The 17,624-nt window shown below is 43.1% G+C and overlaps 2 protein-coding genes across 2 annotated transcripts in view; both read left to right on the top strand.

The window, feature by feature from the left end:
- Nucleotides 1-960: 960 nt before the first annotated feature.
- pros1 (protein S) lies at nt 961-8,009 on the top strand. The gene is made up of 14 exons (XM_010735353.3): nt 961-1,171; nt 1,680-1,837; nt 2,351-2,375; nt 2,462-2,542; nt 2,644-2,766; nt 2,932-3,057; nt 4,299-4,427; nt 4,585-4,825; nt 4,934-5,120; nt 5,275-5,439; nt 5,647-5,815; nt 6,101-6,237; nt 6,350-6,578; nt 7,327-8,009. The coding sequence occupies exons 1-14, from the start codon at nt 1,093-1,095 to the stop codon at nt 7,512-7,514; spliced, it is 2,037 nt and encodes a 678-aa protein (XP_010733655.3). The 5' UTR covers nt 961-1,092; the 3' UTR covers nt 7,515-8,009.
- Nucleotides 8,010-9,727: 1,718 nt separating this feature from the next.
- gas6 (growth arrest-specific 6) overlaps nt 9,728-17,624 on the top strand; it is a 14,983-nt gene continuing 7,086 nt past the window's right edge. The window contains exons 1-6 of the mRNA XM_010735342.3: nt 9,728-10,317; nt 10,565-10,725; nt 13,144-13,168; nt 13,264-13,326; nt 16,122-16,244; nt 17,147-17,266. Of these exons, the coding sequence (XP_010733644.2) occupies nt 10,239-10,317; nt 10,565-10,725; nt 13,144-13,168; nt 13,264-13,326; nt 16,122-16,244; nt 17,147-17,266 (571 nt within the window). The 5' untranslated portion in view covers nt 9,728-10,238. The remainder of the gene's footprint in view (nt 10,318-10,564; nt 10,726-13,143; nt 13,169-13,263; nt 13,327-16,121; nt 16,245-17,146; nt 17,267-17,624) is intronic.

The following is a 17,624-nucleotide window of genomic DNA, read 5'->3' as shown; positions in this document are numbered from 1 at the left end:
CCTGTACACACACACACACACACACACACACACATATATAGCCTACAATGATGGAAGTAAAGATATTTTACTTATGAACAAATCGCAATAACAGAGTGCAGATATACTCAATTACAAATAAAACATATTCACTAAAGTACAAATGTATTAGCATAGCATACTAATTTATACCCATTATACTTCAACCAATAAAGTCTATAATATCAGAATGTATTTGCCGATTATAGTTTCTATTCCAAACCTGAATCTTGGAAGTAACTAGTTAACTTTAACACAACCTTAACTTAAAGTTGTGGCGTAAAATGTAAAAAGAATTGGCACGCAAATTCAAATAGTGGTATATGTGTGTGTGTGTGTGTGTGTGTGTGTGTGTATTTGACCTTTGTATGAAATAAAATATAAAATATTGTAAAATATTGGCATGTAAATTCAAATAGTGGTATAAAGTAGCGTAAAATATTGGCATGTAAATTCAAATAGTGGTATAAAGTAGCAGCAGAGTATAAGTTGTATAAGTGTTTATACAAAGGCTATAATATATATGTGTGTGTGTGTGTGTGTGTGTGTGTGTGTTTGACCTTTGTATAAAATAACAGAAAAAAGGTTGCAAAGTGTATTTATGTTGGCTATAATATATATATATATATACTCTGCTGCTACTTTATACCACTATTTGAATTTACATGCCAATATTTTACATTTTTTTATACACACACAGACACACACATGTAAGGCACAGTAACTTTTTGTGTGTTGTGTGTTGACCACACCTTGCCTTATAGACACGGTCCCTGTTCCAGACCCTGTGACCCTGTTCTGTGCCCGAGCTGAGCCGAGCAGCAGCAGCGACGCGCCGGCCTCTGAGTAAACAACAGCACCGTGTGTACTCGCGCGTCGCCCCCTCTGTAGCTGCTCTCCTGGCGGGCCCCGCCACTCCCCCCCTCTCCCTCTCTCTCCCTCTCTCTCTCTCTGTGAACGAAAACACTTTCGGGAAGAATAAAGTTTTTTTTTCTCTCCCCTCAAACGGACCTGCGCTCAGCCAGTCTTTTACGCAGAGCCAAACCGTGGCCTAGCTGGAAGAACGGCTCGACTATGTGGAGACAGAAACGGGCACTTGGGGAGTCCTTGGCTTGTCTCGTGTTTCTTGTGACGCTCGCCGGTGCTTATCGCTGTAAGTATGTAGGGTACGTGTGTTAAGTGTATTAACAGTTTGAACCCTACGCAGCAAAGTAATTGAGCAGCCTGTTACAGCATCAGGTTGAAAAGCCGCTTGCAGACCATTTTTGTAACTTTGACCATAAGAGCAGAAAACAGAACAGAAAGTGTCAGGGGTGGTGGTGGGGGGGGGGGTCATGACTCCTTTCTGAAACATGTTTGGTCAGCAAGAGCTGCTCGTTACAAAAGCTAGAGGTCATTTCTGGGAAATAACGGTTTCGCAATGACCTTTTATTCAGGCCAATTCACAGAAGAGTAATTAGGTTGTCCACTTTCGTCCACGCAGGCACCGGCTGCATCAGCCATCTGTCATGAGGAAGCAGGGGACTTAAATTCCTGCTGGGATCAGTCATGTGTTGTTATAATGTGCATGCTGCATGATAACATGCAAAGTGACTTGCACTTGTTACATGCAAAACAACACAATGTATTTGAATGAGTGTGTGTTTTTGTGTGTGTCCTAGTTCTCAATCAGAGCACAGCCTCACAGTTCCTGAGCAGACACCGGAGAGCCAACTCTCTGTTCGAGGAGAGCAAGAAGGGTGACCTGGAAAGGGAGTGCATCGAGGAGCTGTGCAACAAGGAGGAGGCCAGGGAGATCTTTGAGAACCATCCAGAGACGGTAAGGAAGAGCAGGGGCGCCCTGATCTCACTGGTTGGGCTGGATCCGGACCCGTGAATGACAGTTCAAACCGGAGAGGAAGTAAAACTTTGTCAAAGATGATGAATTGCGCAGTGAAAGTGAAAAAAAATAGCTAAAATGACATGACACAAGTTCCCGGAGCTCAAGCTGACGTCTTCAGATGTCTGATTTTGTCTATCCAGCAGTTCAAAATCCAAATATATTCCATTTACTGTCATCAAGGATAGTAAAACCAAGCAAATATTCTCATTTTGTTGGCACTTTTGCTACAGATTTTCTACAATATAGTCAAAAGTTTCATGTTCTTCCAGTATAACTTTGGAAACGCCAACCATCTGGATTCATCCAGATGTTATACTCTTGCAAACTGATTTATTTAGAGCACAGCTGGCTGCAATCTCACTCGCTTCACCCTCTCCTCCCTTTGTTTCTTTTTTCCCTATTGTCAAATCCTGATAAATCTCTTTCCCTGTTCTGTTTTTTTTTTTCTAGGAATATTTCTACCCCAAATATGTTGGTGAGTTTGCACAATTGATTATATCTCTTAAGATGACGTGATTTAAGGTTTGTTTCCCCTTTACGAGCCTTTTCTCTTTGTTGCAGCGTGTCTTGGTTCACACAGAGTCGGCATCACCAACCAGAACTCAGAGGGGATCCCATCGGACCTGCGCACCTGTGTGAAGGGTGAGCGACGTTTTAGTAGAAGATGTTTGCATTTTTATGTCAGTAAGTCAGGTTATCCTCACCTGTGAGATGCTCCTGTGTGTGTGTTTGTTGTATGGCAGAGATCAGTAACCAGTGCACACCGTTTCCATGCTACAAGGAGGGTACGGAGCGCTGCGTGGACGGCCAGGCCTCCTTCAAGTGTGTGTGTAAAACCGGCTGGAAGGGGCCGCGCTGTGAGGACGGTGAGTGTTGTAGTGCAGCTTTTAAATAAACACACAGACACACTCTGTGCCGTATGTCTAATAGTTTAGACATAAGTCAACTGTAAAATGTCACATTTAAGCCTTTTTTAAAAATGATTAATCTGGAGGCTGATGAATGTTGTTGTGTGTGTGTTTACCGTGCAGACATCGACGAGTGTTCAGATCCTGAATATCCAGCAGGATGTAACCACAAGTGTTCCAACCTCCCCGGTAGCTTCCATTGTATGTGTGAAGAGGGCTACGTCATCAATAACAAAATCAACTGCTTTGGTAAGACTGCAGTGAGTGCAGCTTAGACTGATTTTTGTGTGTGTGTGTTTGTGCATTAATGTCACATATATGAAGACATCCAGCCCTGAGGAGGAGGAACATATAGTGCTTAGTAAGCAGCTGAGCAAACACACTTGTTCCTAGATGCTGTATTATCTCTTTTGAGAACTTCCTTTTTATTCATTCATATATGGACGGTGGAGCCCTCCGTGCCTCATAACAAAAACCGTTGTCCAGCTGTTGTCCTCTGGGGGCCCGACTATTTGTTATTTCTAAATCTGGCCCGAGGTGACCTCTTACGTAAACAGAATGTGGAAAAAAACTTTTAAAAGCTGGAAAAAGAATCCTTCGTTTTTTTTTGTTGTTGCTCTGCATAGACCACCAGCTTCTTATCTATGAGCTGTTTGAACCTGCTTAGACTTTGTAGACGTTCGTCTCATTTCCGTTTATTTCAATCTGTCCTATTTAGCGTGGACTCTGTTTACCTTCGAGCGTGTTGAATGCTTGCTCAGTACAAAGTCTTCACAAACATGGACTGAGTCAGTTTGGTAAATTTGCTTTGTCCTTTTTTTTTGATGGGCTGCAGAGATTTAGAAGGCCATATTTTGCTCATGGCCCTTCAATACATGATACGTTGATGTTGAGTAACCACCCTGCACTGCTTTAACGGGTTCTTCTTGGAGCTGAAATGAATAACAATTCATTGATTTAGGTCATAAAATGACTCCCCTAGACCAAAGTGGCCTTCACATTGCTTATTTTGTTGGACAGAACACAGAGATGTTCAATTTACAGCGATACATAAGCAGCGAATATTTTAAAATTGGTTATTTTGTGCCTGTCAGAAACTCATTTCCACACTGCACTGATAGAGGCTGACATCAGATGTGAGAGTTGGCAGCTGAACCTTTTCTTCAGATTTGCTTATTGCTTCTCTGCCAGGTTTAATTTTTACAGCATCATATCTCATGAAAGCAATGAGTGTCAGCAGCTGACTCTGCTCGCAGCTGCTCTGCATTATGGCACAGTGATAGTGTTGCTGTGTCTAAAAGCTACATGGAAAGTAGACCATCAATAAGGAAATATATGGTATGAAATAATTGGTAAATTGGAGGTATAAGACATTGCACCATGTACAAAAAGTATACTTTTAATCAACCCCATGTAGTTTATTTGCCATTTTATTCTTTCAGTCAGGTCTCTGGATGAGTGAGTGTCACGTTTGATTTGCTGTTTTCCAGATATCAATGAGTGCCTGTTGTACCCCAGCATCTGTGGAGAACCGGCTAGATGTGTCAACACGCCGGGCATGTATGAGTGCCAGTGTCCCTTGGGTTTCAAATACAACTTCACTTCCAAGTCCTGCAATGGTGAGACTTCAACTTATTGTTCCTGCCTGACCACCACGAGTCATAAAATCTGACAGGTGACAAACAGTAGTTAGTGCACTTCCAGTAAAAAAAAAAACGAACAAACACCATAGGCATTGAAGCCAGAGGCCACTGCCTTTCTCTCCTGTTGTTGCAGACGTAGATGAGTGCCAGTTTAACGTGTGTGACGGGATTTGCATAAACACGGTGGGCAGCTACACGTGTCACTGTGATGGTCGAGAGGGTCTACATTTGGCGGGAGACCAGAAATACTGTCAAAGGATCCCGGTTTGTGTGGATCTGTATGACTACAAACACCCTGAGATGCTTTACCTGGGGGAGCAGTTTGTAGGCCTTCCTGTCATCTATCTGCGCTTCCGTCTGCCGGAGAACACAAAGTGAGAGTTGATCACACACACACACACACACACACACACACACGTAAATATAATAAAGACTACAAGTAAAGTTAGATTACTGAGTGCCCTTCTGTTTCTGGCTGTCAGGTTTGCAGCAGAGTTTGACTTCCGTACATTTGACCCAGAGGGCGTTGTGCTGTACGCAGAGTCCTCCCAGGACTCGTGGTTCATGTTGGGGCTAAGAGGTGGTCGCATTGAAGTCCAGTTCAAAAACCAGCACACGTTCAAGGTCACCACCGGAGGAAAAGCCATCAATGACGGACAGTGGCATGTGGTAAGAAGGAGCTGTAGTCCAGTAATTCCTATATATATACTTGTTCCCCTGTGGCTAACAGCGGGGAAGTGCCGGTCGATAAACGGAACTGATGGATTGTGCTCTGGTTCTGAACTGCGCCGAGTGAGAAAGACTTACGGTGTGTAACCTGCAGATCTCTGTGGATGAACTGGAGAGCAGCATCAGTGTGAAGATCAGCAAAGAAGCTGTGATGAGCATCAACAGTCCAGAGAGTCTCTTTACTTCAGTTAATGGCATACAGGAGACCAAGGTCTACATCGCTGGTCTGCCCAACCGCACTGACAACGTCATCAAACCTGTAAGCAGGTCATCTGAAAGCACACACACAATGAATCACCAGCTAAGTGGATCATTTCCCCTGTGACCATATCTAATAACTCTAACAGATTCACCTTAACAACATAATGAAATTAATACACATAATGATGATTATGTTGCACCTGCTGCACTGCAGGGTTGTACTAAGTGTGTGTGTGTGTGTGTGTATATATATACTGTGCATTAGATCAACCCCCGACTTGACGGCTGTATACGTGGGTGGAACTTGATGAACCAGGGGGCGTCTGGGGTAAAGGAGGTCATCCAGGAGAAGAAGAGCAAACATTGCTTTGTGTATGTGGAACGAGGATCTTTTTTCACCGGGTTAGGACTGGCACACTTCAACATTGACTACAGTGAGTAAGTTAAGTTAACACTTTATTAATCGGTATGGGAAAATCTGGCCCCAAATGTGTTACCAAATGTGGTTGTGTTCTGTGGTGGGGGTAAAGTGAACCACCCAGAGGAAATATATGAACAAAGAGAGCATGAAATAATGCACAGAACGGCCTCAGGCCTATTAAATTTAGTAGTGCAGATTAGCACAGGTACAATATAGTCGGTCGGTTTTACTGTGGCTGTATGTTTCATATGTTCCATATCATGACAGCTTGAACCTGTGTTTTCCTGTGTGTAACCAGGTGACTCTGGCAGCTGGAATGTGGATATAAAGATGAGCATACTGCCGTCCAGCAGCACAGGGGTCCTCTTTGCTCTTGTCTACAACAACACAGTACCCCTGTCGGTCGCTGTGGTAACGCAGGGAGAACAAGAAGCTGTGAGTTCATTTTCAAACACTTCCCATGTGTATTCTCTGCATGCCTTCACACATACAAAAGCACAAACAGACATTATTAAACTCTGCCATGTTATTGCTCTCCCCACTCCAGAACCTGCAAGTGTTCTTGGAAGGCGTCTCCGTGGCTACACTGGAATCGCTCATGTTGTGTTACCCGGACCGGCTGACAGTACAGCTGAATGTGACTGCTACAGGAATCCAGATCTCAGCCAACTCCTCCAGTGTTACCTACATGAACTCTGAAGCCCTGCGGGAGGCCCTGGAGCGCCTTAACACCACCATGCAGAACCCTGTCAGTACATACATTGGTGGGATACCAGGTTAGTCAAAGCAGCAGGTAAAAGTACACTAACTCTGGGAGTCTTGACTTTTTTTTTTTTTAAGCTATATATGATCACCATGTGGCTCACCAATGTGGCTTTAATCATCTCAGTCCACATCTTTTTATAAGGAAGCTTCTTGAGAGATTTCCACATGCCAGGGAAGAAGTTCAAAGCAAACCTAAATGTAATATCCTCTCCATTGTGCTGCAGCAGCATAACTGTAGGCTGCACACGCTGGCGGCTCTGAGGAACAGTGGAGCTTTAAGATGTTGCCATACTCACAGCAATAATGCTTACATGCAGGTATAATGTTTACCATTGTCACACCCTAGCTTTTGCTAATTAGCACTAAAAAAAATACAGCTAAGGGTAATGTTACTGGAGTTTGATAACACACCAAAATATTGGACCGTTTTTGACCAGATGATGGCGCTAGATTAAAAGTAAAGGATTCTCCAAAGTGATCACATTTAATCCTGAGGAGAAAAATAGCTGTGGCAACGATAGTTGTTGTGATTTCAACAAAACCCAAATGACAACCTCATGGAGGAGCTAAAGAAAAACTGGATACTTCAGTCTCGGTCAAAAACGGTGGAGTGGTCATTGTAATCTCTTGAGCTTGGTCAACAAACAACCCTGACAGATTTGTTGTTGACTTTTCCCCTTCTTCTTGTGTCATAACCTTGCTATTAAAAGAGGACATGTTGATCACCGTCTCTCGTTATGTCCCCCGTCTGTCTTTCAGGCGATATCCCGTTACCGGCCACCCCCGTGACGGCCTATTACCACGGCTGCATGGAGGTCACCATCGCCGGCCATCAGCTGGACTTTGACGAGGCTCTGAGCAAACACAACAGTATTAAGTCCCATTCCTGTCCTCCTGCTTCTGCTCCCGAGAGTCACCCCAAAGCACATCCTCCGCACAGAAAGTGACCTTAATTAACAACGGGATCACTTAAAAAAATTAGTCAGCATCCCACAGGGGCCATTTTTTGGGATATTTTGGTGAGAGTATAAAAAGGAGATGGAGGAAAGGATGACAAAGAAGTGACAAGACGAGATAGAAGTAGATGGTTATAGTCATTTTTGTCGACTTTCTCTGAAGGGTTTATTTTAAGCTTTGTCTTACATGTTTCTTCCATACAGTATTATTGTTCCTATTCGGGGAACATCCTGTTTTTAATTTGTTATTTGTTTTTTGTTTTTAACGAGGCACAACGAAAGCTGGTTGCCAGTGAGTTAATCGAAAAAGCTGGATGGCTGGATGACGTGGTTGTAGCAGTTTGTTGCAATGAATTAAATGCTTTCCAAGAAACGCTTGAAAGGAGCTGAGCTCTGTAGCATGCATACCATGTTTGGAACAAGAGATGGTTATGAATGTGTAGAAGAATAAACAAATGGTCAGTGCTGACCAGGCTCTGAGACCACCCGAATCTCTGTCCCTGTCATTGAATCACGGTACTAACTCTAAACTCTCTTCGGTTCCGGTCTCGCACAGGCAGACATCTGGAGTAGCTGACATTGTGGTTGTTGGCTGTGAAGATGAAAACCACAGAGCCTCTACACTTTCATCCAATTGTGTTGCAAGTTCTTCTTTGAATCACGATCTTTCATTAGAGCTCTGACTTCCAGGGGTGCTCCTGTTGGTTTAGTAACGTTTAGAAACGTGGTACCCCTCTCATTATGCTAGTCTTACAAGACTACAACTTGTGTTGTTCTTCTATTCCTCTCCGCAACTTCAGGGCTCTCCTGTGTCCAGAATTCGCTTTGTATATGAAACAAGCCATCTTTAATATATAACTTAAATGTAGTTGTTCGTGTTGTGTTTGTTTTATGTTTTAATAAAACTGGTCAAAGCAACCTTATATGATAGTGTTGCATTTCAGCATTGTAGTACCTGCTCTGACGGGACCACACAGGAAACCTCTCAGAGTCATCCAAAATTAATTTCTTCTAGTCTTTGAACTTCTTGATTATTTTCCCATTGCCGTCTTTCGGGCTTTTTCCACTTTTCTTGTATATCAGTTATCTGCAAACCACTGTTTGACCCAGGTGTGTTTTTTCCTAATTTAGAGATTTCGTAGGGGTAGATGGAAGCACAGCACTTTAAATTATACCATACTATAATGGTAAAATGTTATTAGCATTTTCTCACCCATGTATTTTTGTATGATCTTTGTATTTTCTGTTGTGTTTGCTAGTCTTGATCTCTCACTGTGTGATGAGGAGCACTTGAACAAAACTATCAAAGTAGATTTTTTTATGTAATGATAAAACAGAACAGTTCAACATTCAACATGTGACACTGTGGCCTGGTGGCCTAGATACAGAAATAAGAATACTGATGGAAAAGAGAAAAGAGGACTGATGTTGTAATATAATAATAATGAAAACAGGATTTTCAGCCACGTAAGATTCAGAAAAAAAACAAAACAGAAAGAAAAACTACTTGGAAAAAGAAGGTATGGGTCTAAAATAAACTTCACTGGAAGTTTTTCCACCACTGAAACAGGAAGAAGTTATAAGACCTACTTTGCAGATTAAGATTTATTTCAGAAAGTACAAAACTTACAGACTTAAGAGCAACTATTCAGTTTGCTGACTTGCTAACTTTTACTAGAGTAAGATATAAAATACACGGCTTTTACTTTCTAAAACAAGTTTTAAGCAAAGAATTTGGTTAACTGTTTAAGAAAAAAATGGAAATACTTAAGTTAAAGTACCTCAGTATTGAGTAAAAGTACTCAGTCCTGCATTCAAAACCTTACTTAAGTAAACGTATGTATGAATTAGCAGCAAAAGGTACCGTATCATGTCATCATTATGCTGAAAAACGATTTTACTCGTGATGTTTTTGCCACATAATGTGTCATAAAATGTTTAAGGTCAGCCTCATCTCTTTCATATACAGCAGAGTAGTATTATGATGCATCTCTACAGCAATGCATCATACTCTGGCATCATCAGAAAAGAGTTTATACAAAAAAAGATCACATTGTGAAATGAAAGAGTGTGAAGTCTCATCATTCAAATGGAATACCTCGAATTTAGTACTGTACTTAGTTACATACAAACCAGACTGGAAGCACCATAGCTGTAATGATTAAAGCATGAGTGAGCTTTAATTTACTTTCACACACACACACGCAGTGAAGGAGGAGGGAGGGATGAGGGAGAGGTGTCTGCATCGCTCCAAAAGCTCAGAGAGAGACTCCCCCCTCCAGCAGCAGCAGCAGCAGCAGAGGCGTGCAGTCTTCCTCCGCAGAGAGAGGGCTCACAACAACACAAGAGGAGGGTCAACAACAGCAACAACAACAGAAAAAATATATATAGAGAGAAAGTACAGACTGCAATGGGGGCGAGCTGAACCGCAGAGAGAAAAGAGGAGGCTCGCGTGAATTTAGTTTGCGGTGCTGTGAACGATATGCGGCAGGAACACGCGACAGTTTAGCTCGTGATTTCACGTCCAAAAAAAAAAAAAAGCGTTAACGGTCGGAGGTACCTGAATACCTGCGGTGTTTCCACTGACTGTTTAGCGAACAGCGGTGACATTGAGAGACAAGAGCAAGAGAGAGAGAGAGAGAGAGAGGACTACAAGACGGGACAAGGAGAAGAAAGTTTCTGAAGCTTGGCGCAGACACACACAGCGGTGAAACAATGCGGCGGACCCCGACAAAGTCTCTTTCATCGGCGGCCGTGCTGATCCTGCTGCTGGCGGTCCGCTGGTCCCACAGCAGTAAGTAAACAATTACATGCTAAGGCGGCTAGCTTAGCTCGCCTTTGACATTTGTGTTGTGTTTGATGATGACACACTTTATTATCATTAACGAGGCTTTAACGCTGCATGTTTCGCAACTATGTTTTTTTTTTGGAGCCAAAATATTGCTTAACTCCAGACTTGTTTGACCTTTTTTTCTTGTTTTTTTTTTGTAGGTGAATTCATGTATTTGTGTGTGTGTCTTTTTCCTTCTTTTCTTTTGTAGTTTCATTGTCTCCCCAAGAGGCGAACCAGTTTCTGAGCAGACACAGAAGAGCGAACCAAGTTTTCGAGGAGACCAAGCAAGGACACTTGGAGAGGGAGTGCGTGGAGGAAAGGTGCACCAAAGAGGAGGCGAGAGAAGTGTTTGAAAACGACCCGGAGACGGTGAGTATGTTACATACTATGGTACCAAAAAAAACACCACTGAAGTTTTTTCAGTCGAGGTTGCATGAGGGCTTCCTCTCCCATCTTTCATCTGGCTTCTTCTCCACTGCAGTGTAGTGCATTGTTCGTTTGTTTTAACCACCCATGTGCCAGATAACATCAATCCGAGGCCGGGTTGTTTACATCATCACATGTGCATATTGACTGAAAAATTGATGACGACAATGTAACACTAGACTAATGACTCATTGTCTGAGCTGCTGGTGTTCATGCTCCAATAAGTCCAGAGCTGTCACTGTACATAATCTTCCCATGTCAAAGACAAAGACATGTTTTGTTTTGTTTTGTGACAGACGTTGAGTCAGCGTGACTAAGCTTAAGTTTATGAAATACAGTTTCAGTAAAGACGTCGCTATCCCCTTCACCCCTCTTCGTATTTATATGCACTCATAAACACGTGCAGTCGTGCGTGTGCGTGTATGCTTTTTGGCCTCGATATATTCCACTTGCTGAAATTTGGCTCTGTCTGCCGGAGATCTGCTTGGCTTAACTTTCTGGCAGATGTGGGAAACACCTGGATATCTTCTCCCTCCATCATCTCTCCGCTCGCCATCTGTAAACGCCGCGTGTCCGCTCGAGCCTTCTTTGCCATATCCCACTATTACACTAAAATGCACGTGAATGATGCAGACGGACTCTCTCTCTGGTTGTGATTGGTCTCTCTGGGAGCCTATTAGCCTGTTTTCTGTTTGTGAATGAACATTTTATTCACAGTAATGCACATTGCCTCACTAATCTGTGTGTCCCCGCCCGTTTTTGTTTTCCTCCCTAGTTATTTGATGTGTACCAACAAACATCAGGAATATTTACTGCAGATTAGTTTCCATTCTTCCGTCATGAATGCACCGATTATCCTTTCGATCCATGTGCAGCGTAAGCCGATTGAATATGTACAAGATGTGCTGAATATGCAAGCGAGTTCAACAGATGTAAATATCTCAATGTGTCAGAAAACGTGCAGGCGAGAGTGCGTCCATCCGCTGGCTGAGAGTGCAGACTTTTAAGTCTTTTAACAGACATCTGTGTGTGAATAGCGTGGGCATTTATAGTGCAGAAAACCTCTTCGAAATGTTAGCTGTCGAAAAAATCAGCAACAAGTCTACCCCAACGCTGTTTGACCCGGCTGATTTGTAAGTCACAGACTCGTGGACGGAAATTTTGTCCGTAGATGCTCTGGTCTTTCACGATTGCTCTTACTCTAGAAGTTTTGCCGTTGTGAATTGCAGCGAAGAGAGAGATCGAGTGAGGCAATCGATGACTCATAGATTGTGTGTGCGATTATCCGAATGGGGTGAGACGTGGAAGCTGAGGGCGGACTGAGGGAGGGAGGGTTGAAGCGAAAAAAGTTTGAGCTGGATTCGGAGGAAAAGGTGAAGTCAGGTGACGCTCTTGTTGAGTTTGAATCAGCGGGACGCACGTCGCCGGCGGGAATAGCGTTTGCGTGACTGAGGTTTTCTGCCGTGTCGTGTCACAAAGCTGCAGTCTCATTTCTAGCTGCATTATTCATCTTGAAAAAGCCTCTCTCTGACTCTGCATTTTCATCTGCTGCAGCTCTCCGGCTCTGCAGAGTGTGGGAGAGTGGAGTGTTCCTGGATGCTCGTGGTTATCCTTGGCAGGCACATAAACACACAAAGTTCTCTCTCTTGTTAGGTGACCTTTCAAGAGGAACATATAGCTGAGTAATAAAGCTGTGACAAGTGACTAATATGTTAAGGTACAGTTTATTAAGATCCCTAAACTAGCTCTGGGGCCAGGCTACATCTTAACAAAATGCAACTGACCTTTTCAAATCAGTCTTTGCATCAAATCAGGGGTTTAATCAGGCTTGACGTTGTGTAATATGTTCCTAGCTTCAGCAGACTTCTGTACAAGAGACTTTTTTTTCACCTCGGCACGCTCCTTCTGGCTCCTGCTGCAGCACAAGTTCGCCAAAGTCTCTGTGCATTCAGAGCCAGCTTTTCCATTGGTAGATCTATCCGGATTTTGACCTATATGTGGAGGAGTGCTGCAGCCAGGAGGCGGGAGGGATGCTGCTACTATCAGGAATGCAGAGAATTCTCAGGAAGCCTTTGGCAAAGAGCCGCACCCATTGGAGACAGCACACACACACACACACGGATTACAGAGTAATCTTGTAATCTCTATCTGGATAGCAAACACACACACATAAATGTCATAGCTGAAATTGATGAGCGTGAGCACACGGGTATGAAGAGAAAGTAAATCCTAGATCATGTCGAGCATTAACAGGACCCTCCACTTCTGATTCTAAACATTTATTTAGATCTTGTTCTGTTTGGATTCATACAGTTCTCTAACTTTCTCCCTCTCTCTTTCTGTCTCTCCTTCATGATTTAGGACTACTTCTATCCCAAATATTTAGGTAAGTTATCACTCTGACTCAAACTCTTCATCTCTACTCATAATAGCCGCCTCCACTGATTATATGTTTGTAATCTCTTTCTTCTTTCCGTCTAGCCTGTGTGGAGAAGTTCGGAGATGCCGAAAAGAAGAAGCATGATCTGATTACATGCGTGCACAGTAAGTTTAATGCCCTCTTATCTGTCTCCTGACTTCATTGTAGAGCTGCGGACAGGTTGAAAGAACCCTGAACAAACTGGCTGTGTGTAAGTGTCCAGAGAGAAGTTGTAGTGTGGGGTTGGGCTGCACTGCAGTATCACTGCTCTGCTCTGCATCACCCTCAGACATACACTGTCTCTAAGAAGAAAAGGAAGAGGAAGCAAGCACGATGAAAATGTGTTGAATAGCTTTGGCTCCGGGTCAGTTTCTGCAGCAGGACACACCTAAACTGATTCTGTGACTTTGAGCATCGTGCTCAATGTGCGTAAGCGCAGGTATCTATGAGTAACATTGCAGCACTTTGCCACAGTGATGCCGCACATTGGTGAATGAGCAACACACCCCTCCACACGTCACATACTCACTCTCTCTCTCCCTCTGTGGGTGACTGCACCAGCTCTTTCATGAGCCGGCTACGCGGAGGAGTGACGTGGGAGTGAAAGTGTGATGTGAGTGGAGCGCAGGATTTCTGCTGCATCAGGATACAAGGACCAACCCGGCTTTGCTACTATTGGCTGACAAACCTTGCAGGGGGGGGGGTGGAGGTTCCATGACTCAGCTGCAGCATCGTGGCACGGCACCTCTTTTTTTTTTTTTCTCCTTTTTATCTATCTGTCAGCACGCCGCCTATCTCTCCCACCATTTCTCTTTCTCACTGCAAATCTCTGCCCATCTGTCTCCGTGCAGACTAGTGCTGGGAGGTTTACCAGTATCAAAGCAGATCATGACATACCACTGATTCCATTTAGGAAATATTACAGACATGCAGTGTAACAAACGTGGCATGTTATGGAAAGATACAGTTTGGATTTCATGTTTGCGTACAACTAAACGCTGATTGATGCTGTTGTAAGCACGGCAGTCAGTGTTTATTCTCCCACTCCTGTTTCTTTTCCCTGAGCCTGCACTTCGCACACTCAAGAGTTTTTGTGAATTGCTCTGCAGTTTCATTAAAAACACATTTTCCAATTCTCTAAGATATACTCGATGTGACGTGAGTTGTCGCGGCTCTGTAAACGTTGGAAGGCTTATCCAAATCATCATTGTGGCGTCTCCACAGTGTGCTTTATTTAATGAAATTACATTTTGACACGCTGTTTAAGGGACCTCTTAAAATTTAAACAGAGGAAACAAGTGAGGCTCCTGCGGTTACTCGTGCCTGCTCCCAGACCCTTGGTGCTACATGTTTCCACCAATGGAGTGGATTATTTAACACTGTGACATTTGAATGGACCCACGCACATTGGAGTGTGCCTCAGCCACGGTACCCTTGCCAGGGATCAGTCAACACGTCTCTGAATTTTCGCGCGGTTTGGACACTATATGTCACTTCCTGCGTCACTAATTATTCATAACGTTCCAGCATATAAAAAGACCACACCATGAAAATTATGTAAATTGAATGCTAATTTTCACAAAAGGCTTACTTCCTGTTGCCAGCCGGTGGCACTATGACTCAATATTGGCACGTTTGACATCGTAGATGTGGTCAGGACGCCGACGAAACATTTGAAATCGATTTCGATTAATCCTCTGGGAGGAGTTTCCTGAGGTATGATGCCTTTCACTGGCAAATGGCAAATACACTAAATGTGCAGAGATAATAAAAAAATGGGCAACTTCCTGTTGGGTGTAGAATATGGCTCCCAGAGGATCTTGCAGTGTTACATCTACCAACCTACTCAGTGTCTCAGATTTAGATGGTTCTATTTAAGGAGTATGAACCGAATGGAATATAATATTTATAGCTATATGAACATTAGTGTATAACCACCTGAAAATATGAATCATTATATTTTTGTTACCTCAGAATGAGACTTTTATATCGACGGACACTGCAGTTTTGGGGCACCGTGTTTCTGCAGTAGCCCAGAATGGACAAACTAAACACTGACTCCAATCCTACACGCTGCTCCTTTAATGACAAGCTGGGATCATCACCGTCACTTGGTTTACCTGTTTGTCTGTCTGTATTTATTTTGATTTTTTCACTGCTGCAGCATGTGGTTGATACTGTTTTGATTTTTCCACTATATGAAGCAGCCATGTGTAGTTTCGATTTCTCGTCATGGTGAATCTGCTGTAAATGTGCCAAAGGTCTAAAAGACTGTGTGAACTTCACTCAGTTAAAATTCTGGATGTTTCACTAATGAAAGTGTGAAGATAAAAAATATTTATATTTAGAGTTTTGTTCATCTGCTAGTAAAAAAAAAAAAATAGCCTTTTGATTTTTTTTTTTGTTTGTTTGTTTTTTGGGAAAGTTGTGTTTCCCATGTGAGCTCTCCTGTTCCTCTGTCCTGTTCACTCTCAAACTGCTCAACAAGTCCGGGCATGTTAGCTGGAGTTCAAACTCCAGTGCGAGGAAAAGGAAACTGGATGTGGAGAGAAAAGATTTGCACATGTGCTCATGTACAACATGTTCATGTGCAAGTGAAATAAAAATAGAAAAAAAATAGGGCAAAGAAAAATGAACAGACTGTCGGATGTCTGTTTGATCTTGTTTTTTTGCCAGGTAGAGGACAGGTATGCTGTGAAGGATGGAATTAGGGCATCTCCGGCAGGAGAGCTTAGCCAGCATTAGGCTATTTATATTGAACTCCTGATATGCAGAACATAAGAGATGCCCTTCCTCTGTCTGCTGTCAGTGTACAGTTACACACATTGAATGTCTCCACTCTGTGCAGACTCAATTTTTAAAGCAGTAATAACTCTCTTCCTCTGTGTCTGTCTCTCTTTGTTTTGTCTTTTTCACACAGATATTCCAGACCAGTGCTCACCGTCTCCCTGTAACGCCAGAGGAACAGTGCGCTGCGAGGACAAAAAGGGCGACTTCCTCTGCCACTGTTTCACAGGCTGGTCCGGAGCCAGATGTGACAAAGGTAAGGTCATCATTATGGAAAATGGGAGAGGATATGTATTCGGACAGTGTGCTCTGGAGCTCAGCAGAGGCCTAGCTTTTTTTTTTGCACTGTCATTCAGCGTCACATGCAGCATCTGTGGATAGACGTCAGAGCCGCTCTGACCTTGGACCCGATGGACAACTCATGTCCACTGATAGACAAATAGATGAGAAGTCCGATCTTTATAATATTTGCATTGTTTCTCATGTGAATGTTTTTTCTTTTCTCCTCACAAAACCTTTTGTTGACATGCCTCTTTAATATCCATCTGTTGTTGCTGCTCTGCTGCTGTCATCAGTGATGTGTGAATGGTGCGTCAGGTCAATATGAACTGCATGTACGGGAATCTGTGTCTCTCTGTAGAGGTCAGAGCTAGTTGCTGTATCTAGACGTGAGTTAGAAGAGGGATTCTGCTTTCATAAGGCAACTGTAACAAATATTAAGTGTATAAACAGGAACTGGAAAGCACACATCATTTCTGCGAGGCAGAGAGGGAAACATGTTTCTCTGATTTATGGCACAGCCACCATTCCACACATTTCCACTGTGACTCATCCTGCCACCTTACTGTGAGAGGAAACCAAAACAGATTCAGTTTGACTCGGTCTGAGTCTTTTCCACTTGACGACCGCACTCCTCCTAAACACTCAGCTGCAACGCTCAGCCGCAGTGACATAGTGTGTCAGTTATTTGTAAGGCGTCTAACAATCGCTCAGGACGTTTGAGTGAGCTTTTCAAGCTGTATCAAACTTTACGCCATGTGCTCCCGTTTCAAAATCTGATCCTGATTTACTGACGCCAACCAAACAACTCACTGCTGCACAGCCATGATGATGTTTTTCCTTGCGCTCTTGTTGACTGTGCCACCATCCTATTTGCAGATGTTGACGAGTGCAGCAAGAGAAACGGAGGGTGTGACCACGAGTGCAACAACACTATGGGCAGTTACCGCTGCTCATGTCACCAAGGCTACATGTTGGTAGGACGCCACATGTGTAATGGTAAGCCACAAACCATGGACATCGTCTAACAGCTGGGAATCATGTCAATGTAACACAAAAACCACGTTGTTTGACTCGGTCTACATTTGAACAGCTCCTAAAACTAGAATATACTTGTACTTCTATTTAATGTTTGAGGGCCCTGTAGTAATTCAGCACACTTAAATCTCACAGTGCAATGCCAGGTCCAATATTACACACTCGCAAACAATCATTTTTAAACATTAAATGTTTATTTAACGTTCTGTGTTACCGCAGAGTGAAACATGATGGTAAATACATCTTGAACATTCCATCACAGCCTCATATTTGTATTTCATTGTGACGTAGTTTCAGCGTACGTATGTTTTGCATCTAC

Source organism: Larimichthys crocea, chromosome VIII, assembly GCF_000972845.2.
Source record: "Larimichthys crocea isolate SSNF chromosome VIII, L_crocea_2.0, whole genome shotgun sequence".
Taxonomy (NCBI): Eukaryota; Metazoa; Chordata; class Actinopteri; family Sciaenidae; genus Larimichthys; species Larimichthys crocea.
The sequence above is the reverse complement of the archived record's forward strand: the minus strand, read 5'-3'. Positions and strand labels throughout refer to the sequence as shown.

What these genes read in the sequence shown, in the direction of transcription:
- pros1 (XM_010735353.3), top strand. Translation starts at nt 1,093, where the DNA reads ATGTGGAGACAGAAACGGGCACTTGGGGAGTCCTTGGCTTGTCTCGTG. An exon ending in TTTCTACCCCAAATATGTTG is followed by an intron (nt 2,376 to 2,461) that starts GTGAGTTTGCAC and finishes TCTTTGTTGCAG; the next exon opens with CGTGTCTTGGTTCACACAGA. An exon ending in CGTCTGCCGGAGAACACAAA is followed by an intron (nt 4,826 to 4,933) that starts GTGAGAGTTGAT and finishes TCTGGCTGTCAG; the next exon opens with GTTTGCAGCAGAGTTTGACT.